This window comes from Canis aureus, chromosome 7 (assembly GCF_053574225.1).
Source record: "Canis aureus isolate CA01 chromosome 7, VMU_Caureus_v.1.0, whole genome shotgun sequence".
In the NCBI taxonomy this organism is placed as follows: Eukaryota; Metazoa; Chordata; class Mammalia; order Carnivora; family Canidae; genus Canis; species Canis aureus.
The window spans coordinates 27370636-27398323 of NC_135617.1; the positions used below are offsets into that span (position 1 = coordinate 27370636).

General features: G+C 40.5%; 1 protein-coding gene across 30 annotated transcripts in view; it reads left to right on the forward strand.

Moving 5' to 3' along the window:
- LOC144317176 (uncharacterized) overlaps positions 1–27688 on the forward strand; it is a 324931-nt gene that overhangs the window by 210689 nt on the left and 86554 nt on the right. For 18 of the 30 annotated variants that reach the window (XR_013383076.1, XR_013383074.1, XR_013383085.1 and 15 more), the window contains 2 exons: positions 22258–22316; positions 23529–23724. The exons of 3 other annotated variants lie outside the window; for them this stretch is intronic. Coding sequence is in view for 1 of the 27 variants with exons in the window: in XM_077903176.1 (XP_077759302.1) it covers positions 22258–22316 (59 nt within the window). In the remaining 26 variants the exon portion in view is untranslated. Of the gene's footprint in view, positions 1–1573; positions 1673–22002; positions 22146–22257; positions 22317–23528; positions 23725–27688 lie in introns of those variants that run through there. 9 more of the 30 variants (XR_013383091.1, XR_013383096.1, XR_013383090.1 and 6 more) reach the window with 5 other exon arrangements.

A 27688-nucleotide genomic window follows, 5' to 3' on the forward strand; every position in this document is an offset into this window, starting at 1 on the left:
AATTTTCCTATGTTTGGAGAGATTATTTTTCACTGTCTTAGAAGAGTGCATCTACCCAAAGAGCCCTGCCAGATCAAATTGCAAATTTTTAGGACAACTGGGAGGAGCTAAAAATTTGAGAGGTTGAGGCAACTATCCCCTAAGTGGTACCTCATAATACTGTTTGGTTCCTCCTCACCCATGCCTTCTGTTTATTGCATTTTGAGGTGCTGGTAGAGAGAGGAGAAGGACAAAGATGCAAGATCTGTAATTGAAAAGTATAATGATGGATTGAAGTAGTTTTTACTTTTGGCATATGTTCGAAGGAAGAGAAAGGACACAAATCCTCTTAAAAATGCCACACATTTTAAAACCTGACATTTGACTAACCTATGGATTGCCACCACTAGGGACTAACCCGAAATAACACCTTAAAGACATTTTGGGGTCAAGAAACTTCCAAAAACGTTTCTTAAAGTCATTCTCTTGGTACCTTATAGGATGCTTTCAGAAAAGAAAATCTGCTCGAGGCAGGTTTCTATTTTGTTTTGGTTTGGTTTTTGTCCTGGAAATATTTTACTCATATAGACATGCTACCCCTGATCAGTTGAAATTAGTCCTTGAATATGAAAGCAGCCATAGGTCCAGGGAGGCAGTTTCCTTTCTGGCTGGATTTGCAGCTTTTATGTTAATGTGTTGCTACATTGAAAAGGCATAGGAGAACATCACAGATGCAATGCTCATGAATGGTTTCCAGTCAGTGGAAAATAAATAGACTTCCAGAGAAAGGGAGTATTGGAAAAGTACCAGTATTCATCATATTGGTGTATGTTCAGAAAACCACCTTACTGAAGTCATTCTGGAATTCTGCCCTCTTAATTTTCATTAGATTCAATGGACATTTCTATAAGGAATGAAATGAACTGAAAAAAACGTGTGTCATTTCAGAGATAAAATCAGGTTTTGATCTGGTATCAAAGGAGTAATGAAGACTTGCATTTCATAAAAAAGCCACCCCTCCTTTTTAGTCCACTTTAGAAAATGCTAGCCTGGAAAGGGATTGATAGTGTCAGAACAACTTAAGCAGTGGTGAAAAGTTTAGTCTAAAATTTAAAAAATGAAAAAAAGAAGCTGATTCTTTGCTTTTAGCAAATGTAAGAGTTTACTTATTACTGATGTCAGCATTTAGAATTTGTTTCTGTTTGTAAGGTTTAGAAAGCTTTGTTAAGCTATATGGAGATATCCTAGCTCTTATTTGGAATCCTAGAATCCTAGGGAATTCAGAATTTGCATTTGATTTCAAAATATCTTCTTAAAAATAATATTTCACATGTAATGTGATGTGAAATTAACTCTATTATGAGGCTGTTTCCTTTTTTATGTTGGCTGGACTCTTCTCATTAATGGTTTATCCCCCTACTTCTAATGTTAAGTGGATTTGTGCCTTTAACAGAGCCCTGTGTTTTAGGGGGCAGACTTCTGTTTTGTATTCTCCTGTTACCTATTCAAGGCATCAAAGGCAGGCAATTTCCAGGAATATGTGGGGCAACTTCAAATAGATTCTAAGAATCATGGAAGGTTCTAGAACTTTGAATCTCAACTATGAATCTGGAAGATAAATGCTTATAAATAGACACATGTTAAAGTGTGGGGCTGCTACATTCCCTCAATGGATCACAGAGTTAAACACAAGGTAGGGGTTTCTATTTCAGGGAGAATTTTGAAAACTTAGGGGGAAAAAAAAGTAAAGTCAGTAATACTGCTTATGGTGATCTGGGCTCTACATGGATTGTGAGAAGACTTGGACTTTGGTCTTAGTCTTTCCTTTTAAATGTTCCAGGGTGTTCCAATTTTATGGCTTAAATCATGTCCTATCGTGTATAATTTCTTACTTTTTACACGTCTTTTGGCAACAACATAGTTTATTTTAAGAGTTACTGATTTGTAGGTGCAAGCTTAGTAGTTTTATAGGCTTTCTTTTTTTGGGGGGGGTATAAATTTTTTTTTTTTTTGCGTTTTGATCTACTGAGCCCCTTCTCCATGATTCAATGGCAAACTGTAATGAGAACATTAACCACAAACAAACACAATTTTTTTCTGCAATATGAATCTCAGAACATTTAGTCAAGTGATGCCAACTTGCAGCACAGAGCATTGTGCAAACTTCTAGTCTGTTTGGGGGGTAATTCTGGCTTACGTAGAACTAATACAGAATCATAATCTATGTGAGATCTGTGCTAATGCTCATTTTTAAGCTTTAGGTTAAAATTAGAAAACCAAAAAGTCATTTTAGCACCATTTAGTGGCATTCAAGTTTGCTCTTCAAAGATGATTGAGAAGGTTGAAGTTGGAGATTGTCAAACAGTTGACAGTTTCTACCAGGACCTTCAAGTTGTGCCACCAGGAAGTACCTGCACAGAGAACTCCATATTCTAGTGAGACATGTTTTCTTTTTGTTGGCATTCATTTTAGAGCTAGCCCTACAGCTCTGCCTATCAGTGACAATGCTATTTTCTTATTCATTTGAAGGTTGTGGGGAAATAAGAAGCAATTTCGGAGGTGGAACAAGGCAGTTTGTGTGTGTATATGTTTGTGTGTGTGAAGGCATAGGTCTGAATAGTATCTAATGAATATTTGATGTAAAGGCAGTAGTCCTTCATCTGTGTTGCACAATTACTGCTTGATAATGCCAAGGAAATAGGCTTCTAATACTTATGTTCAGAAAATAACAATTGGTTTCTCAAAGCCCTATTAAGGTTTTATAAGAATCCGTTTCCTTTTCCTTCTAAAGCTGGGGCAGATTAGGGTGGGTCTGGGTCAATTTGTAGATTGTTTGCTTTAAACCCATAGTCACCCTTGACTTTCTACACTCCCCTTTCCTCCACCACTCCCAACTCTAAATCATCTTCCTCAGGCAGGTCCTTATGAAAGGATTCCCCTTTATCCTCAGAGATACAGAAATTTGTTGTGCTTATTTTCAAGTTTCCTCAGAAAAACAATTCTTTCTCATGTAGAGCTGTAGTGCCAGAAAGTAAGAAATACTGTGCTTTCCACAGAGGTACCTGCATTCTGTCAATCAAACACAAATAACCACCTCAATAACCCGTAATTATCACTGACAGTATAGTTCACACTTAACGTGTAATCATCACAGACACTGGTTTCATAATTAGCCCCCTGACTAACCCGGGCAAGAAGTATAACAATGGAGAGGGTGTGTTGTGTAGACCAGTTGCCAGTGCTATAGGCGAGTTGATCCACCCTCCCTTGGTCCAGAGAGGAAGGCAGTAACTCCTCCCTTCCCCCACTAATAAAACATGCATCTGCAAGTGTTCAGATCGATCATGACTGTGTCAGTGCCTAAAGAATAGCTATCTCTGGTTGTCCTTGGGGGAGAGAGCATTCCCACAGTGCAGAGTTTATGCAGCAAATCACACGATGTGTGGCCAATTTGGAAATGAGAATAAAAGAATCTAAACTGTAAATTCTTGTTCCTTTAGAGTGATAAGTTAATTTTAAATGTGTAGACATCATCTTGGATAAGGAGGCCAAAAGCTTTCCCAGAACTTCCTGTGATTGAGAGTCACTTCTAATGTTAGATATATTCAGGTTGGAGTCATTTTGCCTTGGTAGCCATTAGCATACGGAGCATTGGACTGACAAAACTGTGGACAAAGGCAGGAGAATTAAGTGGTCTGTTAAGCCTGATCCAGGTGTTCTAACCTGTGACACCATTGCTGAGGGCTTCCTGTGACCAGGAACATATTCCTGCAGAGTATGAATCTAGGTTTCCCACAGGAACTTCCCATCTCTATTGTTACACTCTTGTGCTGCTCCTTCCTCTACATATAAATATCTCTGCTTTTTTCTCGTTTCCTTTCATTAGTGTTTAGCACAACTAGCCCTGTGCTGGGCAGTAAGGACACAAAGATGACAAGGCATTGTCTCTGTCCTCAAGGAGTTCATATGAGGGACACAGACATGTAAACAAGTAATGTCAACAAACAATCAGAAAACCTATAAAAGAGGTAGAGACAGGCATTGAATAATGTGGAGGGACAGTAGGGACATGATAACTTCTCTGGGGAGACCTAAGGTGGGGGAGTAGCTTGGTAAAAGAGTTGATGTTTGAGATAGGTCATAAAGGATGAGTAGAAGTATGCCAGAGAGAGAAGGAGGAAAATGAAAGTGCTCATTTGACAAATTTAGATTTTATTATGTAGGCAACACAAATCCATTTAAACAGGGAGGATATGTGGTTAGAATATTAGAAAGATAACTCTAGCAGTTTAGAAGTCACCTGTGGAGACTCTAAGATAAGGAGACAATGAGGAAGAGGTAGGCAAAAGTGAGGACCTGAAATAAGGTAAAAATTCTATGTGTATATGAGAAGGTGAATAAAAGTGATTTCTGAGAGGTAGAATTGACAGGTATTGGTGATGGATGGGATTTGAGATCTCATGGGTTTCAATTGTCTGGGTATATGTTGTACTTATTCATTCATTTAACAAATACTTATGCAATACTTGACATCTGTAACACGCAAAGATTATCAATATGAAATTGCTCTCTTCAAGGACTTAATTTTAGCTGGCACAAGAACCACTTGGGAAATCCTAGAAATTTCAGTGCCAAGGCTGCACCTCAGGCCAATTAAATTAGATTCTCAGAAGGTGGGCTGTATTTGTGATGGGAGTGAGATCCAGCATTAGTAGGTTTAAAAGTTATCCAGATAATTCCAAAGTGTAGCCAGTGCTCCAAGGAATCACAAGCTAGTCAGTCAATATAACATTGCAAAATAGTGTGATAAAAGCTATAACTGGAATTGGAACATGGTCCTCTGGCAGTAGAGAGAAGGACCATGTAGGTCTTCCTTCTAGCTCAGAGAAACCAACCTAGAGAAGGGGCTGCTTTAGTTGAAACTAGGAGAATGGGGTATTTTTTACAGGAGTTGAAGTGGAGTGGACATTCTGCTCCAGGGAGTAGTCTTTGCAAGGAAATATGCTAAAACAGAGACGAGTTGAGGAGGAATGTGGTGAGGGAAGAGGAAGGATACAATACATTCTACTTTCAGAGGATGATGGTCCCATGAAATATCCAGGAAGAAAGGTCAGCATCAGTTGGGTCTATGAATCTGGAGTTCAGGAGAAATGAGATCTGAAGGTACAGTTTTAGGAGTCTCGGATTCATGGTTGAAGCAGTAGCCGTATACAAGATAACTCAGGAACACTATGTGCAATGTATGCAGCCCTAAATAACATTGACATTTACTTGGGGGCCAGCCGCAGAAGAAGAGGAGTGCTAAGGAGAAATAGCAGGAAGGGAGTGCATTCATCTTTGAAGATTCTTCCATTCTACAGCCTTGTTCATCTCCCCTTGATTAATTACAGTCTGGTTATTGTCACATGTTAGTCATTGCATAATTCTAAGTTCTCATTATACATGTGAATGGGGACATTGCCAGCAAAGGCCATTCACTTGTTATTACTATTATTTCCATTATGAAGAGAGGATCATTTGTTCAGACAAAGTCTAAACAAGACACTAGGGGTGTATACCTTCCTTGCCTTTAGGGGCTCATAAAAGTCAAACCATAAAATATAAACAAGCTCCTTAACCACCTATTAAGAAAGTTGAAGCTACTCAACGAATAAAGTATCTTTTTCCTTAAATCTTTGTCTTCATTTTCAGTTTTTATTTCTTTTAGTTACTGTTTTTGGAAATAAAATTTAGAAGGGTAAATGGGGAAGAATGGAGTTAAGGAGGAGAGAGAGATTTTTTTAGCATAGGAGATGCTCTTCGTTAAGGAGGAGAGAGAGATTTTTTTTAGCGTAGGAGGTGCTCTTCTGATTAATTCAACAGACATGTATTAAACATCAACTATTTAATCCATAGAGTATAAATTTCTTGGTGGCAGGGAAGCAAATACATTCACTATTGAATCTCTAGTCCAGTGTCTGGCACATAGGTTATGCCCAATAAATGTTTATTAAATAAATTAATTAAGAAATGAAAGCTGGCCTGCTTCATACTTTGACCACAGACAGAAAGACAAATCCAACACAGAGCTTGCTTTCAAACATTCTGTAGTCTAATGAAGTTAGGGGAGTCAGAAGTCCCCAAATTGTTTTAATGCAAATTGGAGCATGGTGAATTCCTTGTGGTCATTACAAGCTCTGTTATAGGGATTTAGAGAAAGGAAAGTGTGTATTGGAGTGGGTTGGGTTAGGGGCATAGCTTCAGAAATATACAACAGGGGAGGAGATGTTTAAGATGGTCCTTAAAAGATGGATGAATATAAATAATAGTGAAAGGGAATATAAGGGAAGGGAGAAGAAATGTGTGGGAAATATCAGAAAGGGAGACAGAACATAAAGACTCCTAACTCTGGGAAAGGAACTAGGGGTGGTGGAAGGGGAGGAGGGTGGGGGGTGGGGGTGAGTGGGTGACGGGCACTGAGGGGGACACTTGACGGGATGAGCACTGGGTGTTATTCTGTATGTTGGTAAATTGAACACCAATAAAAAGTTATTTTATTAAAAAAAAGATGGATGAGACTTAGGCAAGTGAAGTGATGAGCACTGGGTGTTACATGCAACTGATGAAGAACTGAAATCTACATCTGGTATTGGTACTAATGATGTACTATATGTTGGCTAATTGAATTTAAATTTAACAAAAAGATGAATGGGACTTAGGCAAATAGGAAAGGATCAAGAAGAAATGCCTTAAATAAGGGCAGACTGAGCACATCTGTATATTAATAGATATTTCAGAAATTAGGTTTCACTTAAAGCTAGAAAGATGGGTTATGGAAGACTTTACCTGCTTTCCCTGAACACATCATGATATGTCATTGCTTGAGCAGCAGCAGCCCTGAATTCCTCTTAGTCCTTCACAGGTAAAGGCATGTCCCATAGAGATGAACCACCCAACCCCAAATGGGCAAAGAAAAGAGGGAACTTACATGGTAATCCTTTTATGCTTCCTACAAAGTACCCTCCCCTACCTGTCCCATAGAGCTCTGAGGGAGAATGAGCAGGGCATCCATGTAGGTGAGGGGGGAGGGCAGGGAGGAAAGGTTGTGTGCAATGTGTAGGTATCATTGCCCTATAATACTGTGAGCCCTGGTGAGGGGGAATTGTTTCATTTAGCTCTGCTAATGTCTCCTCCCTCCACTCCCTGCCCCCCCCGAGTCTAACAGATGGAAGAACTTTAATAAATATTTGATGAATGAATGTATTTGAATAAAGTTCAATAAACTTTTATGTTTTACTTTTGGAGTCCACTTGTAATGAGGTTAAAGAGGGCTTCTGTTAGACAGATGCGGGATTTATTTCTGAGAAGCAAAGATGCTGCAGAGTCTGGCCAGGGTGCTTTGTGATGCTTGTATGGCATAAAGCACTGCCAGTTATGGGACTACGGGTGTGAGCCAGACAGGACTCTGTGTTCGGTGTTCATTTCTATTATCCTGAAAACCATGTCCAGTGATGACAAATTTATCTCAGTACCCCACCTAAAAGCTTTAATTACATTTTCAAAATTGTTATTATTTACTCAACGTTTCTTCAAAGCTGAATGTACCTTTAAAAAATAACATTTCTATAAATAAACATGAGGACTTTAAAATTTTTTGATCTTTTGTCAATGAGTAGCTACAACTTCTTTTACATATTTAGTATGTAAATAATAGCGCTTTAATTCTTTTTGACTTCTTCAAAGAAGATAGTAGGAGAACTTTGATTATTTTAAATCCATTCATCTAGACTATCCATTAGGTATGAAATATGACTATTAAATCATATCTGCTAAATATATTGCTACTTTGAGAATGGCATACTCTGCTTAACAGGATGACAAGCAAACTGATTTTGGGGTGTGTTTTGGTCTTCTGAATACTTACAGTGAAGGCAGTAACAAATGAGTCTCTCTTCTGTTAGAGCAGCTCCAGGCCCTTTGAGCTGAAGGGTTTCTGCACTTGGGCTTCCCTTCAGGGTTGTGTGGATGGGTGGGGACAGAGTGCTTGGGAAGGCCTGCCTTGTGGTCCTCAGCCTTGACCTGTCTTGGATTTCCACCCTGGCCCATGGACAGATGGCACAGGCTGAAGGTGGAGGCATGGGGGCATTTCTCACAAGGCAGCAATGCAGCCACATTTGATCAAAATAGCAAAATCTCCACAAGTATGAAGGCAGCTGAGACATGTCTTTCCTCCCGCTGATACCCTCCCACAGTAAGAGAGCTGATGAATAAGACTTGGCCCCTGATTTTGACAAGATTGCTAATCCCTGCTCTGATAGAAAATTTGTTTTGCTGTGGAATCACATTGCATTTGTCTAAAGGCTTATAATAATTTTAAAGTTAGGTTGACCTCCCCAACCATGGTGAATAATATCCTGTGTTAAAACTGAAATGATATATGTATTGTCTTCACTGCAGAGAAGATGCATTCACAAGTTTAGTTGGAATCCTCATCTATTCTTTTGGTATTATCTTCAGAGGTCTTCGAAGTTTTCTTTCCAAAATTGCTTTAGAACCAGGTTGAAACCCACCTAAGGATAGAGGAAGCCCCACATCTCATGAGGAGCAACATGAACAGACTGGAATCCTCTGTCTCCAGGATGAGACTCATGAGGGTCTGCTGATAGGATTTGCTTTATGGCACAAGACAGTTTTCAGATCTATGTTTCTGTTAATGCTATTCTAGAGAGGAGATTTATTTGCAAATGTTTTTATTGGATTCTTCCAAGAGCCATCTGATAAACTTAAAAGTACCAACATTTCAGTGGTAATAAGACAAGTGTCAGAATGTTTATTCATTTATTTTTTCAGTGTTATTTCTACTCTATTTCCTAGCCCTGTTTCCCTCTTAATTCAGAAATGGAATTCAGACTCTCATAATCAAGTATTTATTATTAATAGAAAAACAAACATCTTTGAAGATGGCTCCCAAATCTGACCAAAATAAGTTCAACAATGTGCATGACAGTGGACTCTTAGATCTCTCAATTATAAAAGTTTGCAGTGCATCTTTCTCAGAAGAAGGGTTTTGAATCTAATTTTACGCAGCAGATGAGGCAATTAAGGTCTGGAGAGATCGACTGGCGTGCTGAAGCTGATTAGAGATACAGCTATTAAATTTTTTTTTTCCCCCTTGTCTCCAAATGGAAAAGAACACATAGGCCTTCTCATTTTCACCCACGGATATTCCCCTCTCTTATTATCCACAATTGTTTCTCATTCTCTTTTTTTTTTTTTTTTGCTCATTTAATTTTAATTTTTTTGTTTAAATTCAATTAGCCAACATGCAGCACATCATTAGTTTCAGATGTAGTGTTTAATAATTCATCAGTTGCGTGTAACATCCCAGGCTCATCACATCATGTGCTCTCCTTCATGCCCATCACCCGGTTACCCCATTCCCTCACCCTCCTCCCTTCCAGCAATCCTTGGTTTGTTTCCTATGGCTAAGAGTCTCTCATGGTTTTTCTCCCTTTATGATGTTTTGTTCTCTTTCTTTCTACCACATGCCAGTAGGGATTTTCCTGCCCTTATCTTTAAATCTGAACTGCTGAGGAACACTTCTCAGCCCATTTAGAGGCCATTGTTCCCAAACATGCTATTCTGCTGCTTTATTTAGTTAGTGACAAGCAGTTGGTGTGTGTCACAGGGGTATCTATATCTCAAAATTACAACCTCCCTGTTACATCAAGGGAACTAAGGCATTTTATAAAACTTTCCAAAACTGGTTACACTGGTGATCATGATCACCAGCTCTATTCACGGCTATCTCGTACTGTTTCTGACTAATAAGAAAATGACTTCATTCACTTCTATTTGTCATTTGTGACAATAGCAGACTCTTGTTGAGGAGAAATGGGACTTTCCGCTTTTAGGCTTAGGACTTCTTAAACCTTGCCTCCTTAGTTTCCTATTAAATGTTTTTTCCTCCTGGAGAATATTTCAACATGTTCTCTCTTTTTGTTTTGTGAGAAGACTGCGTGAGTATCCATGTGACTGGTCTGCTAAGGCCACAGTACATTTTTTGGTGATAACTTTAAGTGTCCAGTTTCCTCTCACTGGCCTAAAACAACATAGAGCTTCATTTTGGGGTTAGAACTTCTCTCTGGGATTGCAGCTCATTTCTGAGTCATGTAATTCATATTCACTAAAGTAGAAATTCTCCTCCAGAGCAGTGGGAGGCTCTGGACTGTATCTCAGGTAGGCAGCATTTGCTGATTTTAATCCTGATATTTCTGCTGTGAGGTTTCTGAGGGTGTCCTGGAGAGATGTTGAAAATCCTCTCACATACCCACAGTGATTTTGCTTTTGAACGCTGCCACAAAGGTGTTCTCAGGGCTCCTCTGCGGTAGATCCTGACTGCTGGTATCTGTAAGCCCTATCAGTACCTCCACTGCCTCAAAATCCCTCTGAAGTGTTGTGCTTTCTCCTCCCCTAGTCTGTGTGACATAAGTGGTGCTGGACATTGTTTGAGTCTCGAATCAAGCTATGTGAAGAAATTGGTTTTGTCTGTTATGCCAGCCAATAAGTGATCTTTTCTTACTGAAAGTGGTTTGATCACTTGTAGCCAGAACCCTGTCTGATAGACTTGGATGATAGTCAAGAACTAGTGTGTGTGTGTGTGTGTTTTCTTTCTATTCTTCAAGAATAGAAAAAAGGATGAGTGATTCACCCATTCTAAAAATGCTCATCGATGGGTTAAAAAATTATTTAGAATGACAAAATATGATTAGTAAGTGTTTTTAAAAAGCCTTGTGAGAAAACAAAAAGTAGAAAAGAAAAATAGAAAAGAAAACAAAAAGACTTCTAGGTATACAGGTCACTTAAAATCACAGCAAAAGGTTGATTTTTGTGTTTGTATCATTTAATTACTTTTACCTGCAGTCTGTTTCAGGTTACAGTTTGACCTTTTCTATGTCAACTATTAAATAATTTGATACAAAATATAGGTTTCCTTTTTAAGATTTATTTATTTATTTTAAAGTGAGAGAGGGAGCAAGGGGAGGGGCAGAGGGCAAAGGAAAAACAGACTTCCCACTGAGTGAAAAGACCAAGGAGAGAAGGAGGAGCTTGATCCCAGGACCTCTGAGATCATGTCCTGAGCTGTTATCAAGAGTCAGATGCTCAACTAATTGAGCCACCCAGGCGCCCTTGTTTGGTGTTTTAAATAGATTGTTTCAAAATGTGGTTGGTTGGTTCTTTGACCTTGGACAAGTTTCTTCACCTCAGTATTTTAGGGGTATTATTATGGACAGAGCATTTGTGGAGTGCCTCTATTGGGGGCTGGAATGAAGCAGGCTGTTAAAAGTAGAAGTAGCTGCTAGTTGGTATCACTGCTCTTACTTTGACCACTTGCTAGAAGCATGAATGTCCCTCCAGGTGCTCCTGTTTCCATAGATCCTAGTCAGGGAGCTGTCTCTGGTCTCAGTCTCCTTCCATCATTGGTCTCTCCTGATCATGTGGAACTTTGGCTGCCTTTCCCATTGATTATAACTACCAACAAAGTGGCCACTTGCAGAAAGTGTCTATGTCTCCTCACGAGTTATATCTGGACTTCTGATTTTTATTATAAACAAAGAAGAACATGAAATATAGTTACTTAAGGTAGAGCTCAGTGATGAAACAATAGGCAGTGATGGACTTGACTCCCCTCTGTGTGAACAGTTATGTCCATAGTACTGCTGACCAATATTAAAAAATCTGAAATCACCCAATAGGTTAACTAATATTTTATTATATACTACCCCAAGAATGGCAAATGTAAAACTTCTGTGGGGCCATCTCCCACATCAACTGTAGCTTTGTTTCTCACTGAGCCTTAGCTTGGCCTCAGAGTCCTTGTCAACTCAAAGCCACCTGGCAGGCACCAGTAATGGGGTGTTAGTACATGAGCTAAAAACCTAACCCTTCAAGCCTCACTTTCTGCATTTTTGAGATTTTATTATTGAAGTTGCTTACTTATTTTGAATGCAATGCTTGAACACTTACCTATTTTGGTGGTGATTTGGGAGGCTTCTGGATTTTGCATTTTAAGTGGGGACTTAGGGGCTGAGGATAAAGATTCTGACCGAAAGAGAACAACCAGGATTGAAGACAGTGGAGGTCCAGAGAGAAAGACCTGAACACTGTGTTATGGGATGAAGGAAATGGACATGGAGAAAGGTCCTGTTCCCCAGTGTTCTCCAGAGGGCCAGAGAAAACTGTCTTAGAGTTTGGGAACAGTTTTGTTGATGTGTTGACAGCTAAGGTTAGAGTGGCGTTTCCTTTTGAAAATCCCAAGTGTGTAGAAAATGAACTCTTAGCGAATATTTCAGTTTCTTCTGCCTGCATAACTAAAGTGTGTCTGTGTGCGCATGTGCGTGTTTGTGTGTGTATGGTTTTGTTTGTTTTTGGCTATGTGGGATCACTTGTATCCTAAAGAGGGATCACTTGTATCCTAAATCCGACAAGATAGAAGTGATGCAGCAGGGTGAAGATAGCCACAATAGTTTTATGTTTGTTTTATGAATAAGCAGGAGATGGTGTCTAGCACTTTCGGTTGATGGGGAGAACAAATGTGGCAGGAAGGATATAATGCAGTCAGTGTTCTCAGACTTTGGTACCATTTCTCATTTGGTGACAGCCATTTGGGGTTGGGTAAAAATTCTAGCAAATAAGGATAAATGGTCATTAAAAGCCATCTAGAACCTCAAAAATTCCAAATACATGATGTGAGGAAGCATTAGGCAGGGATATTTTCACTTAAACTTCAGCTACACAATTACCAGTTTACCAAACAAGTATGTTTGGTAGGAATACAAAAATACTAGTTAATATTTCATCATCTGTTTTAATAAATATATATCTGACTTTGTTATCATTATCTTCATTTACAGGCTCAGAGGTTTTGGGTAGCTTGCCCAAAGTCATCATCTTGTAAATGACCAAGCTGTGATTAAAAGTGGGTCTGAAAAAAAATTAAAAAAAAAAAAAGTGGGTCTGACCCATACTAGGGACAGACCTTCAACCACTCAACTATGCCACCTTACAAAATGATTCACACACACACATATACACACACACAGCACATTAGGAGATGACAGCTAAAATAATATAAAAACATATCTTTTAAAGATATCTATTGTGTAAAACAATTGCCACACTTTCTACAGTGTACTCTTTTATTGGAACATATGAGGAATGTTAACCTTAATTAGTTCTTATAATCTTATTGGTAGAACAACAATTGAGTTTCTTTGTTGCTAAAATGTATTTATGCCACTCAGATCATAGTGATTTCATGTGGCAGAGGATAAGCTAAAACTCTTTCTTCCGGATAACTACAGATGGGAATGTCAATACTCAGACAAACTCACCAGGTGTAAGCTTAGACATTTCCAGAGCAGATAGGCTTGCAAAGTGTGAAGAGTAGTTTGCTTATGAGGGGTGATTCTGGTAACTCTCAAACTGTTTGTCACTGGTACAAAGTGTTAGAGGAAGCCATGCATCTGAGGGGAGCTGGAAAATTTTTTTAAGATTTTATTTATTTTTTCATGAGAGAGAATGAGAGAGGGAGAGAGACAGAGACACAGGCAGAAGGAGAAGCAGGCTCCACACAGGGAGCCCCACGTGGGACTCAATTCTGGGATTCCAGGATCATGCCCTGGGCTGAAGGTGGTGCTAAATTGGGCGTCCTGGAAGGATTTTTAAAGAGAGGATCTGTATCATTTATTGATAATGTCTTTAAAAATTCTGTCTTTGCAAAGCAAGAGTTTTTAAAGTTATCTGTGAAAAAATCGGAATATGAGAATAGGAACACATGTATGTCCTAGATCCTTCTCGAATGAATTCAGTTTGCAGAATGTCCATCTCTTCAGCAAGTATAGGAAGCATTAGTCGGTGCAGTCAACAATGAGGACTGGTGGGCAGGTCACAATACGTAGCACTTCTGGGTTCTGACAGTCACAGAAGACACAGGACCCAGACAGGAGTCAGGATTTGCAGCAAGCAGGTGTGAGGCTCTGGTTATATATTAACACCTAACTTTTATGTATTGTAGTCAGCTAATGTGTGTGTGTGTGTGTGTGTGTGTGTGTGTGTGTAAACACATGTGAATACAAATAAGTGGTATCATTTAATCCAGGTAACTTTATAAATCAATACACACATATATGTGTGTATATATATATATGGACTTACATATATAATAACTTTATAAAATATCACATCTGTTGTATTAAAGAGGACAATGGGATACAGAGAAATTGACCTTTGAGCCTGAAAGGTTGTAGCTAACGAGACACATAATCTGAACTCACGGGCTTCTGATTGTGAGTCCAGGGTCCTTTGGTCTCCCTTACAGTTTTTTTTTTTTTTTTTTTTTTTTAAGATTTTACTATTTACTTGAAAGAGAGCATAAGAGAGTGAGCATGTGGGGCAGGGTGCAAAGGGAGAGGAGAAGCAGACTCCCTGCTGAGCAGGGAATTCAGATGTGGGGCTTGATCCCAGGACCTTAGGATCATGACCTGAGCTGAAGGGAATCATTTAACCAACTGAGTCACCCAGGCGCCCTGACCCCACAGTTTTGACCCAATCTGAAGGCCACTGACTGCCCCAGGCATGCTTGAGTCAGGACTTTCCTGGGATATTTAGCCACTTGGCACAATCATCAAAATAAGAGAGTGACAGCACAACAATGCATGCAAAAAAGCGCACCCTTGCTGTCTGATTGCACTGTGATTGACTATTTTTCTAGGCCTTTCGTTAGACTTTCATTGGCTGACCTTCTACAGTGGGGGAGTTTGGTCAACTGCTCAAGAACATATGAAATGTGTCCTTTGCAAATTACTTTGTGAACTTGATCTGCCAGTCTGTGAAATGTGGATGGCAGTATTTTTCAGAGTTGGTATGGTGGCAGGTGATTAATTGGTGCTATTATTACTGTTACCCAAGGCACAAGTAGCCTAAGAAGCAGAAGGTGGGATCCTGCAGAGCCATGGCCTTAGGGTCTCAATGACCAATTTCTAGGGACCAGAATGTCAAGGGTCTGAGTGTTTCTTCTGTCCCTCCTTCCCTGTGAAACCTCTAGCTCTCTCTGCCTACCTTTCCATTTTGCCGATTGGATTACTGGGGAGTTGAAATGGCTGTGAAGCTCTAAAGAGTTTTTTAGAGTTACCTTGCTGCTCCAGGGCTCATAGTGATTGCCTCTAAATTGTTACCTGAAATGTGCACTTCAGTTCCAGGGAAGATTTGGTCAGTGGCTCATGTGTCACGGTCCTAGAAACCAGACTGACAGTCACTCCCCACGCCTTGGGACTGGGCTTAGGGCTCCAGCTTTGAGGTTTCCTGGTGTACTGTGGCTGGGAGACAGCAGAGGGCACCTCTTGCATGCACTGGGAATGCAAACAGACCCCTCCGTCCCCAGAGGACATGGAGATGTGAGGTAACCCATCCCCCACGGTACCCACAGTGACTGCTGCTCCCTCCAGTCCCCTTGTCTTAAAACACAACATTTGTTTCATCCTCATTTGTTCTTGACACCACCACCTCCCATGTCTGCTGGGGACAGCCCGTTGGTCTTTCCTGACTTCTGAGTGAAGAGGGAGCTTTGGACTCGGAGGGGGTTGTTTCCCCAGAAAGCCTGGAGACTGCGTGCATTAACTCCTCCAGGCCTTTGTTGAGAGAGGCCTCCAGTCGTGTGTGGAACTTTGGTTTATTAAATCTGATGAGTTCTATATTTCTGCCACATGTCACGGATCACCCACGTTGACTGAGCCCTGCCAGAGCCGGGCTGCTGTTACCCTGAAATGAAGCCAGATTTTTTAAGTGGGTGGGGGTACTTCCAGTTTGGTGCAGTAAATTATATGGTTCTGCTTGATTTGCTTTGCTCTGGGCTGGGAGAACTCAGGATGGAACATATCTTGCAGTGTGTGTAGGGGGTGATGGGACAGGAGTGAGGGGGAGGGAAGGAGGAAGAGAGAATTATAATTTTCTACAGTGAATGGGTCAAATAGCCAATAAGCATATAGGCCCTGGTTTTTCTTTTCCTACCTCTTCCCAACTCAGGCACTCCTTTTCATTTTATGCTTTCAAAACTTGGGGCTGGCTTCCTAAAATTCCAGGAAGAAACCTGGGGACCCGAGTTAGCCATGAAAGGTAACAGAATTCCTTGTTCTCCCATCGACCTCTCTGTCATGGAAGGAAACTCTGGGGACTTAAAATAGCAAAGTAACCTGCTCGTTAGAAGTTGATTTTTCTGTTATGAGGCTGTTTGGCTTTGAAGGAGGAGACTGGAGCTGGGAGATTACTACTGGTTCTACCTCGCATTTAAGTATGGCCCATTTCTGGGAAGGTGAACATAGAATGGCACAGATGAGGACATAGGTTTCATCTTCTGCTTCATTAAATGGCAGATTAGAATAATCTGGACTTTAGGGGCAGAGGATGAGTATAGAAAACATATTATGGGAGAGTCCAGAGAGGACTAAAGTTGAGAATCTGCTTTCAAATTCTGACTCAGTGCCAGTTCCTTATCTAATTCTGTTAATTTGTAAAAATGAGAATAAATCGACCTCTCAGGAATATCATGAGGTTAGTGAGAAAATGTGGGTGAGTTCTATTGTGATAGCAAGAGAGTTCAGTAAAAAATTTTTTTTTAACTTCCAACATAGTTCTGAGGATGGATTTGGGCTGTTGTCAGGCAACAAGATCCATTTGTCTTCTGTGACTTTTCTTTGAAGGGGCAGGGCTGAGTAGTCAGATCCAAGAGTGTGACTTTACTGGCCTTGCAGTTCAGTAGAAAGGCCTTGCAGTTCAGTAGGAAGAATTTTTATAGAGAAAGTAGGAATCACATTTTGAAGACACTCTGTATTTATAAATGTGCCCTCCATTTTGTCCAAAACAAATAGATTTAAATAAGCCCAAGATTATATTTCTAATTCAGGATCACTCTGCATACAGTTCCAGGTTTGGAAATTTACAAATAGTTTTTAAAAATTTCAGTGAGGTTCGAAAAGCATCAGAAAAATTCCTAAGCAAATAAAACACTTTTTTCCCAAGTTCAGAGAATTCTAAGATACATATTTTGTAAAAATTTGCTTCAAAAATCATACTTTTGGAAAATCTTAGCTGGCCAGAATGGCGAAAACTTCTTTCTCCCTGAAACATTTATTTACTGTACCCACGTGGCACTGAGTTGAGTTGAAGGTGGCTGCATCAAAATGACAGAAAGAAATCTTGGGCTTTCTTCTCTACTACTAAATGATTTGTTGAAAGCTTGGATTCTGGTGAGAATCATGGCTATCCAAATAAAAATGAATGGACCCTCTTCATTGATCTCTGTCTTTTGTTCTAGAGGGTAGGTTGCTTGCTCCCTGGCTGACACCTAAACACCTATCTTAGGTCAAAAAAAATCTTTTTTTAAAATTTCTGCAACCTTGTGGATAAAAAGCTTAAACAAAAAATTTTAAAAGCCACTTGATTCTAAAGGAAAAAATTACAATGCTTTGACAAACAAATTTTGATTTCCAAAAATCAAATTGTCGAGCTGGGAGGACTTATTGAAGATGCCATGAGGTTGCCGGATTGGAGAATCCTCCTTTTTGCTCACATCCATCTCTCTTCTCACCAGAGGGTACCCAGCTGTTGCCCCACTGCCAGTCCTTTACTCTCCCTAACCCAGGTGCCAGCAAGCACTGCATTTCTTCATGTTCTCTGCCTGGGCTTGGTCTTTCTCCATCAAACACTCAATCTTCCCAAGATATATTATTACAAGGTATTAGCTAACAATAGTGTTGATAACTGTTTCTCTCAGTTCTATTTTCTGATTCTATGACTATGCAAATACTTTCTCATGGAAAGTTTTCAGTGATATTTTCTCCACTGTTCACCCAGCCAAAATGCAAACCTTATTAAAGGAACTTATTCATTTAAGGTCTCTTGAGTAATAGATTTTGCTCTATGCTATTACACGCAAACTGGTCAATCTTTCCTGAAAAGCTCTTTAGTATTGAATGCCACGTGCATTTCTACTCAAGTTTCCCCAAACTGCACCATTAATAAAACAAACATTTATGATTTTCTAAGTATTGCAGACTGAATTCATGCAAAAATAAAGATTCCTTTTCAAAATGAGAAAGAAAATTAGGCAGGCTTTTAAGACAATTGGAGGACCCTACAGCCATCAAATTAAAATGGAATTTTTAAAATAGCTTATTGCTTATTCTCATAGCTACAGGATTTATATTTTTTAATTCCTTGTATTCTAAGTGTACCTCTTTTCTATTTTCTGCATCGTTATAACTCAAACCTCACTGAGTTCCCTTCTTCTGCTAGAAGACACTGTGTATTCCATTGGGCAGGCCTTGAAATGGGCAGGAAGAGGCACAGGACTTCGTTAGCTCAGACCACATGCTTGCTCTATTTCTGAGAATTGTTAGCTTTATTTTTGAAGTGGATTAGCTTTGAAGGCAAAAGAAAAGTGGGAAAGGTATGCCTCAGAGTAGTTGGCCACTTCTCTGACAGAATTTAAGTTGTAAATATAACTATATTTTGTCTTCCACATATAATTTTGGACAATGAGTAATTATTTTCCAGCATCCATTAAACTTCCCTTCCGACTCTTCCTTATTCCCCCTATTCATTCAGTATATACTGTTGAACGTCTCAACATTCACAGCACTGGTTTAGCCATAGGGGGAAGCAAAACCATAGGAAATAGTCTTTTCCGTCTCAATTTGTTCACAGTTGCAACCAGGGAGAAAAGATGTAGAACAGTATGTTAAGTAACAATAAAGCATTAAGAGAACAACTGATGATCAAATGAGAGCCATATCAGTACATTTTCAAGGAGCTCGGAGGCAGAAGAGAGCTCAAATGTGAAGATGACAACTTGGTTAAGAGAAGAAAGTTTTATGTTTATGTTATTCACAAACACACACACACATTCTCTGCCCTGCTCTGAGTCTTGGAAGGCTTTCTTCCCTGGACTATATTACCTGCTCCCTTGCACTCTGATTTCCTTTTGGTTCAACCAATGCTAGGCAACAATAGGCAAGTAGAGAGGCTGGAGCGGTTCTTTGGCCCCTCCCTGCTTGGCTGTGACTTTGGCAGCAACTGCAAGGTCTTCTCCACGGTTAGCCACAGATCTTGTCTGGGTAGCACCTCTTCCAGGTACTATTCTCTCCTCTTGCTGTGCAAGTGGAGGGGTTTACAGATCTTCCTTGCAGTAATTCCCTGAACACTGACCACACCTCTGGAAAGAGTCCTTTCATTTGCTAATGCTTCTGAGTGCCATCATCCTGCCACCTGCTGGGACTCTGATTGACACTAGAGGCTTTCTGTGTGCAAAAATCAGTATGCATGGAGGCCAAGATAAGAAATAAACTTGGGCAAACCCAGTCAGACAAGAGGAAAAGGATAAGTGAGAGGGTGTAGCACACAAGGTAAATTTGGAGACAATGCTAGGGAAAGACATGTTTGGAGTCCTCCTATGAAAAGCAGAAGGCATGGGGGATTTTGGGTAAAGAAGTTACATAATAAGTAGTATGTAGAAAAATCAATCTGGTGATTGAATATGGGTTAGAATAGACAGACTGGCCGTAAGGAAATCATTTGGTGAGCTATGACAGAAATTCTGGAATTCTCATGTAGAAAGTACCCTTGAGAACTTGAGGTTCCAACCCTACAGACATCTCTGAATCTGAAGAGGTCCCAGCTGGGGTGCAGCCGAGACTCCTAGTACACATATATAGGAATGCATTATTGACTTATTTTGGGTGACTGTGGAGAGAGGTGGTGGAAAACTCCTAAACAGCTGGTAACACCTGGACACAATGAAAATGACAGAACACATGACCCAAGGACTTTGCAGCAAGGAACATTTTTAAAGGGACATGTTTTCAGCTTACTGATATTTTTTGAATTAGGGATCCAAATATTACATTTCTTACAGATGTTAGAAGAGCATCTGCATTTCCTTGATTGGTTTCTGGTGGCAGCAGCTATGCCCAACTGTTGACATCTGGGGAGTCCTGATATTTGGATGATGCAAGTGGTGAAGCTACGAGTTTGTTGGCCCCCTGTAAGCATGGTTGGTTGGAGATTATGGGAACCTTTCAGAGCCCGGTCTCATCTTTCCTGGCAGAGTCTAATTTGAAGTTACACAGGCAGAGATGATGTGGGGCAAGATCTCTGAGTAATAGTTGTGGGTTTTCTTCCATTTTTGTGTGTGCATAGTTGGACTTTAATATATATAGACCTAATTAATAAAGAAACAAGATGCATAAAGATGTTAAGAGCAGGGTTTCTCAACAATGGCATTATTGACATTCGGGCTAGATGATTCTTTGTAGTGTGTGTGTGTGTGTGTGTGTGTGTGTGTGTGTGTGTGTGCCTGCGCATGTGCATGGAATGAGGAGCTGTCCTGTGTAGTGTAGGATGTTCAGCGTCATCCTTGGCCTCTACCCACTAGACTCCAGTAGCACTCTAACCTTCCTTCCCTGTTATGACAACTAAAAAATGTCTCCACATATTGCCAAATGTTCTCTGGGGCAAAATGATACCTGACTGAGAACCACTGCTAAGAGAAAACAATAATAAGTTTTTCAGTAAGTTAAAACATTTCTTTGCAAGTGACCAGTGATGCACATTTGCAAGAAACTGAGAGAAGCAAGGGGTTTGGTGTGAAACAAACACAATAGAGGAAAATTGATTGCCCTTAGACCTCAGCCACACCTGCACTATGTCCTCACTGCCTAAGCAATCAGTTAAAGACAATGGCAAACAATATTTTTTCTGGCTGTATGGTGTAGCTTTAGATTTGATTCATCTATGGCTATTTCACTTCACCTTGGGACTTCCTTTTTTCTCATCACCATGACATCTACTGAAGTGCCTTGCTACTGTTTTATCATATAGTCTAGGAGTTTGAGTATTCATTTTGTTTTGTTTTTTTTTTTTTTTGAGTATTCATTTTGAACAGGAAAAAGAAGCTATATATCTCTATCCTTGCAAGATTTTAGAGACTATCCATTAACTAGAAATGTCTAGGAGCCTATAGATTAATGTTTGAAACACTGGCTCATTAGCTGATTGTGTCCCATTTGTAGGTCACAAAGTCATTAGTGGGCTATGATCAGTACTTTGAAAAAATGAAATAAAATGGAAAATATTAGATTGCATCACACAAAGTATGGGTAAATATTTGAGAAGTTGTGATTTCTTATAGTGAGTCATGATTAAATTTTGAAAAACACTCCCCTATATAGATTAGAAAGAGAAGCACTGATTATTCATTTCTGAGAAATCATTTGATTTGGAATAACCTTTGGCTTGATTTAATCTACAACTTAACACTTTGCTTTAGTGTATTTAAAGTGATATAATATTTGATTATGAACAAGGCATGATACAATGCTAGGGGCGGTGGTGAATTTAAAGATGAAGAGAATATCATTCATGCCTTCAAAATTTAAGAAATGCAAATTTCAAATACTAGCTCATAATGGTGTTGAAGCTTTGCAAGGATTAGTTGATGTATGTATGGGACAGATATGAGCTGTTATATGACCTCAGAGATCTCTGAAGGTCAAGAGTGCTGTTGAAAGCTGCACGGGGAGTAGAGGGGTTGGCTGTGCCTGAGTCTGTAATCCAAAGGATGTGTGTGGGGAAGGGCAGTTGAGAGGGCAGGCAGTCTAGGTTGGTAGTAGCATGTGGTGGGAGACAGTAAGTGGATGGGTTTGACACGGGATTTTTGTCTGGGATATTTAGGATAAGTTCCGAATACATGTTGGGGCCAAATTTGGAGGGAATTCCAAGTGGTTTGAACTTTATTCTTAGTCTACAGAAAATCAAGGAGGGCTTTGGAGCAGGGGATTCCTAAATGAGCAGAATATTTCATTCACTCATTCATTCATTCATTCATTCATTCACTGAACAGTAGTTATCAATCACTTGTTATATAAAGAAAAAGGATGAGTAAAGCAAAAAGATGCATAATATCTGGTTCTTTACTTAAATTTCTTAAAGCCCAGAGAGAGAGAACCATATATACAAGGGAATTACAGCTAGAAGGCTAGAAGTAATCAGAGGAAAGACAGACTGATTTTTCCTGATCTTTCAAGCATTTTTATTTGTAGAGATGGCCAAGGACTTCATGAGCAAAGTCAGAGGTAAGAATGAAGAATGAATAGTTAATCTGCTTGGGTTAGGGCACTGGTGAGGCTGGTTGAGACCCCAAGGAGTGCCTTGAAAACCAATTGGCATGTTTCCTCCCTTTGGCAGGCAGGGCTACCTTCCAAGACTGTCCACTTGGAGACATGTGGTCAGAGGTCTGCCTTAATGTAAGTAGTCCGGAGGTCTTGTGCCCAATGGATTAGAGCAGAAAAACTGAATGCCATAGCATTGCACGATGAGCTTTTAGTGTACCCCATTCTTTATAATCCCATGAAGTCTAGGGTGAGCCAGGTTTTTGTGTACCTGGGATGGAGGGCACCAGGTAAGGCATCAGCAACTTAATAAGGGATGATAAAACCATGTTGGTCACTGCTAAGTATACTGTCCATTCAAATAAAAGAAAAACAATGAAGGGTTATATATATATATATATATATTTTTTTTTTTTTGCCTAATTCCTTCCTTTGTCTTTGACCTGTTTTGTTTGTTTGTTTAAACTTTGAAAAAAAAAACAATTAAAAGGCAATATGCAAACAGCTCCTAAAACATGACGTCAAGTCTCCACTTTCTTCTAGAGCTCTCAGCCCTGAAAAGCAGCTTCCCCCCGGAATCTTCCCAGATTCCCGGGGTCTTGCTATTTTCTTCCCTCTGTGGATCAATAAGTTAAGTAACACGTCAATACCGAGATAGCAGATGAACATCTGTCAGGGAGAACTGGTCCTAGGGGCTTTGTGCTCTGCTATGGAAAGTGTTTGATCTCGGTGTGCCGTCATAAAAGATGGGAGAGACTTTATTATCTTTTATGATCCCGACTTACTAACAACACCTGACAGGGTGATTGTGTCTCGGCCTCTAGTTGGAACTTGGGATGTTCTCATTGGCTTGTGCCCGTATAAGGCTCAGAATTTGCTGGTGAAACATCAAAACAAGCTATAATATGCTTCTGGCAATGGGATTCAGAACAGCTGCAGGGCTTTCTCCTATAGGGGGCCCGCAGGAAGAAGAAAAATGAAAGTGGAGCAATCAATCTCTATAGCATTCTATATATTAATAATGTTTGCCAACTCCAGACATTGTCTAATCGATACCGGGTGCAGGGGTTTGCAATGGTTTGTAATACTGGGTATGGTTTGTTGAAACAGCCTGAGCCTGTGGCCTGGGAAAGGGGGCATCCATAAATGCACATACCATGTGTGCTCTGGTGTCTGGGCAGTAAAGGGTGCTAAGACCTGGAACTTGACTCCAAAAAGATGAGATCTCTCATATCGAGGAGGCTAATTCTTGACATTTTATAACAAGGACCAACTCCCAGGCTGGACAGCCCAATGATTTTCCTCCTCTCATCTGCCTCACACTACTTGTTTCTGATCTTCCCATAGGGCTAGTAGAGGAGAGGCCTGGTGCAGCCACCAGGGGGAGCCCGTCAGGAGGAACTCTCAGGATGCTATGGGCCTCCAAGGCTCAGAAGAAAAACATTGATTTCATGGAGTTTTCGGATTAGAGATGATTATAAACACTTGGGAGACTCACTGAGTGCAACCGTTTGTAAAACAATAAAAATCTGAACAAAAGTCATCCAATGCCATTGAAGAATGTTATTCAGCCTAAGTTCAAATGATGCATGCATAGAGAAGAATATTCCTCTTTGGAAGGTCTGTTTAATCACTGGAAGGCAATGGTGAGCCAGCAGGGGAAGTCGAATGGAGCACAGATAGGGGTGCCAGGAAAGAGGCATTTCAGCTTTAACAAAACCCATCAGTATAAGAAGGACATTTATTTTGATGCAGTCAGCTGTCATTGGTAACCTCTTCCAGGCCCACAGGCTATGAGTATTCACAATTAAAAAAAAAAAAAAATCATCAAATTAAGTCCTCACTACAAACAAAAACAAAAAAAGCAAAACTCCAACCTGAAAGTTGAGCCCTTTGACTTATGACAACTCCTCCCTCCCGCTGGCCCCATGCAAGAGGTTTTGGCAACATCACTTAAAGGCTGAATCTGCTGAGAGGTTGCCAGGTAAGAAGTGTGTGTACACACATGGATCTAACAAGCTGAAAACCAAAGCAGAGCTGGCAATTTGCTCATAAACCAGATAATTAAGGATGTGCCAAACTACCTGTGGGGGAGCCGGGATTTATCAGTGGTTTTTATTTACTGTTTAATAGTACAGCATGTTACATAAACCTTTAAGTTAAACTATTTGATTATAAAAAAAAAAGGCCTTTTCAAAGTCACAACACCTCCCCTACAGAGTTCTAAAATCAGTGGAAAACGAGCAGCATCAATAAACACGGTGACTTATGTCAATAAATGTTCTGCCCACCCGGGCACCTTGTTACCCAAGAGGTGTATAAGGGCCAAAGTTGAAATATGAAGATGTTTGCTAGTTCTCCTTCTTTAATGACTAGGATTTTAGAAATGTAGATGTCTTTAAGCATGAATTTGAAGACCTCTTTTGTCAATGGGTCTATTTCAAGGGTAGTCCTGTCAACCCTATATTTCTTGTTTAAATATTTTCCTCTTTTTTAAGGTTTATTTTTGCTAATGGGACTTGACCAGTGGCTCTGAAACTTGGCTGCACATTAGAATCATCTGGATAAGTTTAAAAAGTCTCGATGCCTGGCTTTCAACTCCAGAGATTCTGACATAATTGGCCTAGGATTTGGTCCCAGTATTAGTATCTAAAAAAAAAAAAAAAAAATCCCCCAACTGTAATGTGCATAGTGATGACCTGGGAATCCTTGCAGAACCCGATTCAATAGGTGGGTATAGGTGTCTGTGTTTGTAACAAGCTCCTGGGTGATATTCCTGCTGCTGTCTGAGAACACACTTATAGTAGAGAGTATCTAGAGGAGGAGCTTTTGGTATGAATTTTTTTTTTTTTGCTAAAACAAGTCATGTCTGAACTATGAAGTTTGAAATGGAAGGAAGATAGAAGGCAGGATGGAAGGCTCTTTCCATTGTGTGGAATTTCTGGGCCCATTGGCCTAGATTCTTTCACTACATCTAGCATAGGGAAATCCTAGTAACAGGGAAGATTTCCCTAAGATAACAATTTGATCTGGAATGCACTATGCTAAGTGATGGTTTACTTTGGCTAAGGTGTCTCTAGGGAATGGCTGGAGGCAGGAAAGGGAAGAGAAAGCACATATTCTAACCTCAGTTGACTTACTCTGTGCCAGGCACTAAACCGAGTGTTAACTGAATCTGAGATTATTGTTCCCTTTTCACAATTGCAGAAGGGGAACCGAAGATAGAATTAACCACTGGGGTGCAGCATGATGTCTCTTTGTTGCCCATCTAAGTTTTCAGGGTCCCCACTGCTCCCCTGCCCCCACCATAGTACCCGCCCCTTTTTTGGGAGCCTGGCTTGTCCTGTTTGGGTGACCTAGTTTTCTCATTCTTTATCAAGACTATAAAGTCTTCTCTTTTACTGGGTCACAGCTACTCAGATAACTGATTTATGTTCACATATTAATGCGTTTTGTTGGCTAATATCTTTGTCCCGTGACATAATTATTAAGTGTTTTCCCTTTTATCTTCATTTTAAAATGATAACGTTCTTATGATTGAGTTTCACTGTTTTCCTTGTGGCTCTTAAGTGATGCCAAAGTAACCAGTCAATTCATTAAGAAAACAAATCTGTCAAGTGTTGTGTTTGAGGTCTTGTGGAACAAGCAACTGCCTGACTGACAATGTTGTTTTTTCCTCCAGCCTGGTTGGCATTGGATGGGCCCAACCACAGAATATTAAGTACTTCTTTTTAAAAACCTACTGCTGACTTGCATCCAATCCGGGTGGCTTTCACAGTACACACAGTAACACCATTCATCACTGCTGGCTCCGGGGAAGACACAGAGCTTTGGGGGTTTTAGAATCTGAAGTCACATGTAGGCTCCCAACCCTGGGCCTGACCCCACACCTCCCACAGTTTCATCCCTTCACCCCTCAGAGCTCCCTTTGGGAGCAAAATGGGGATTTTTCTCTTCTCTTTTTCCTGTTGAGACTTTCCAAAACTTGGGGCACCTACCGTGCAGAGTCTTTGTGTTAGGGAGAGAACAGTTATTCTGATGGACACATGAAACAGGTAGCAAGGACTTCGGCTGCCACTCCCCAACCGAGGCAGCTCGCCCGACAGCTGCAACTGCTAAAACAATCTTGTTCTTTTGTTTTCCACACTTAAAGAAAGGCCTTCAGCCAAACTGTCGCCCCTGACCTTGTTTTATATTTCCAACGTGCATTTTATTAACTCCTTTTTCATATGGTACACATGGAGCCCGCCACCAGATGAGAAACTCTGATGGAAAGAGCAGCGGTGAGCAACGAGAGACACCACGCGCAATTTTCGGAGCACATATATCTCTTGTGTTGTTGACCTGAGTTGTGTTGGGGTAAATGAGCTTCATGCATAGATGATCCTAAAAAACACACTTAGGTTGTGCAGATCACTTAATTAAAAAACAAATACAAACACACCTACTATCCGCCAGGCACTCAAAGACTTCTCAGAAGAAGTCATTTTGACCAAAAGATTATTGAAGAGAACTAAAGAAATACGCTCTGTTGCGGTGGTGGAGGTTTTATTCTTCAATTTGGCAATTCACTAGGGTTGAATAAGGAAGACGTGGGGCGTACGGTTTTAAAAAACCAATCCAAATAAAAATCCATCTTGCGTACACTTCCATTGATTCCTAACAGTCCTGTTCTTTACAGAACAACGGCCGGGAAAATAATTTCTGTCTATGTAGGAATGATAGACTGCCCCCCCCCCCACCCCCCTACCTTTTTCCTCAAAACCAAAGTTAAACTTCTTTTCCCCCCTCATTTTCCCTCCCGGAGTGTGTGCCTGTGTGTAGGGGTGTCTATCTAATTGGCCACAAGAGGGAATTAAACTAAATAAAATCACTATCCACGGGGGCCTCTAAATATGCCTTTTTAATTTGAAAATTTTTGTGGGTTCTAGTGTAATTCAAGCTTTTCAAGGTTTATTAGTGCAGAGTTGTTCGCGGGGCTCACGGAGCTCGAGGCGCCCAGGCCCGACCTGCGGGCCTGCAACCAGCCAAGGAGAGAGGGCACCCGCCGAGCGCCGCGTGGAGGTGGCACAACCTTCCCGAAGGCCTCCCTCCAATCAAACACGTATTAATAAAAGTGACTGAAGGGAGTTGAAGCTGGTAATTTGTGCTGCTGACTTGACAGTGTGTTCGTCATCCCCCGGGTGAGGAATTCTGACAATCCGCGCCCCAGCCCGGGCGACGCGGGGCTCAGGCTGGAGGCTGCGCTCCCAGGGCCCGGTGCTCGCCTCCGCCCGAGTCAGAGCAGAGGCCGCTCCGTGCAGCCAACTAAGGGCTGCGGGAGGAAACGGACCAACGGCGCCTTCTGCTGTGAAGCTGTTAATGGAGAACTTATGGAGAGAAAGTCAAGTCCTCCCATCCAAATTGGAATGTGAAAGAAATCTGTTGGAAGGTGATGACAGAAATGAAGTAAAACAGTTGTTTCCTGATCCGCGTGCCAGGTGTGTCTCACACTGTGATAAATAAGA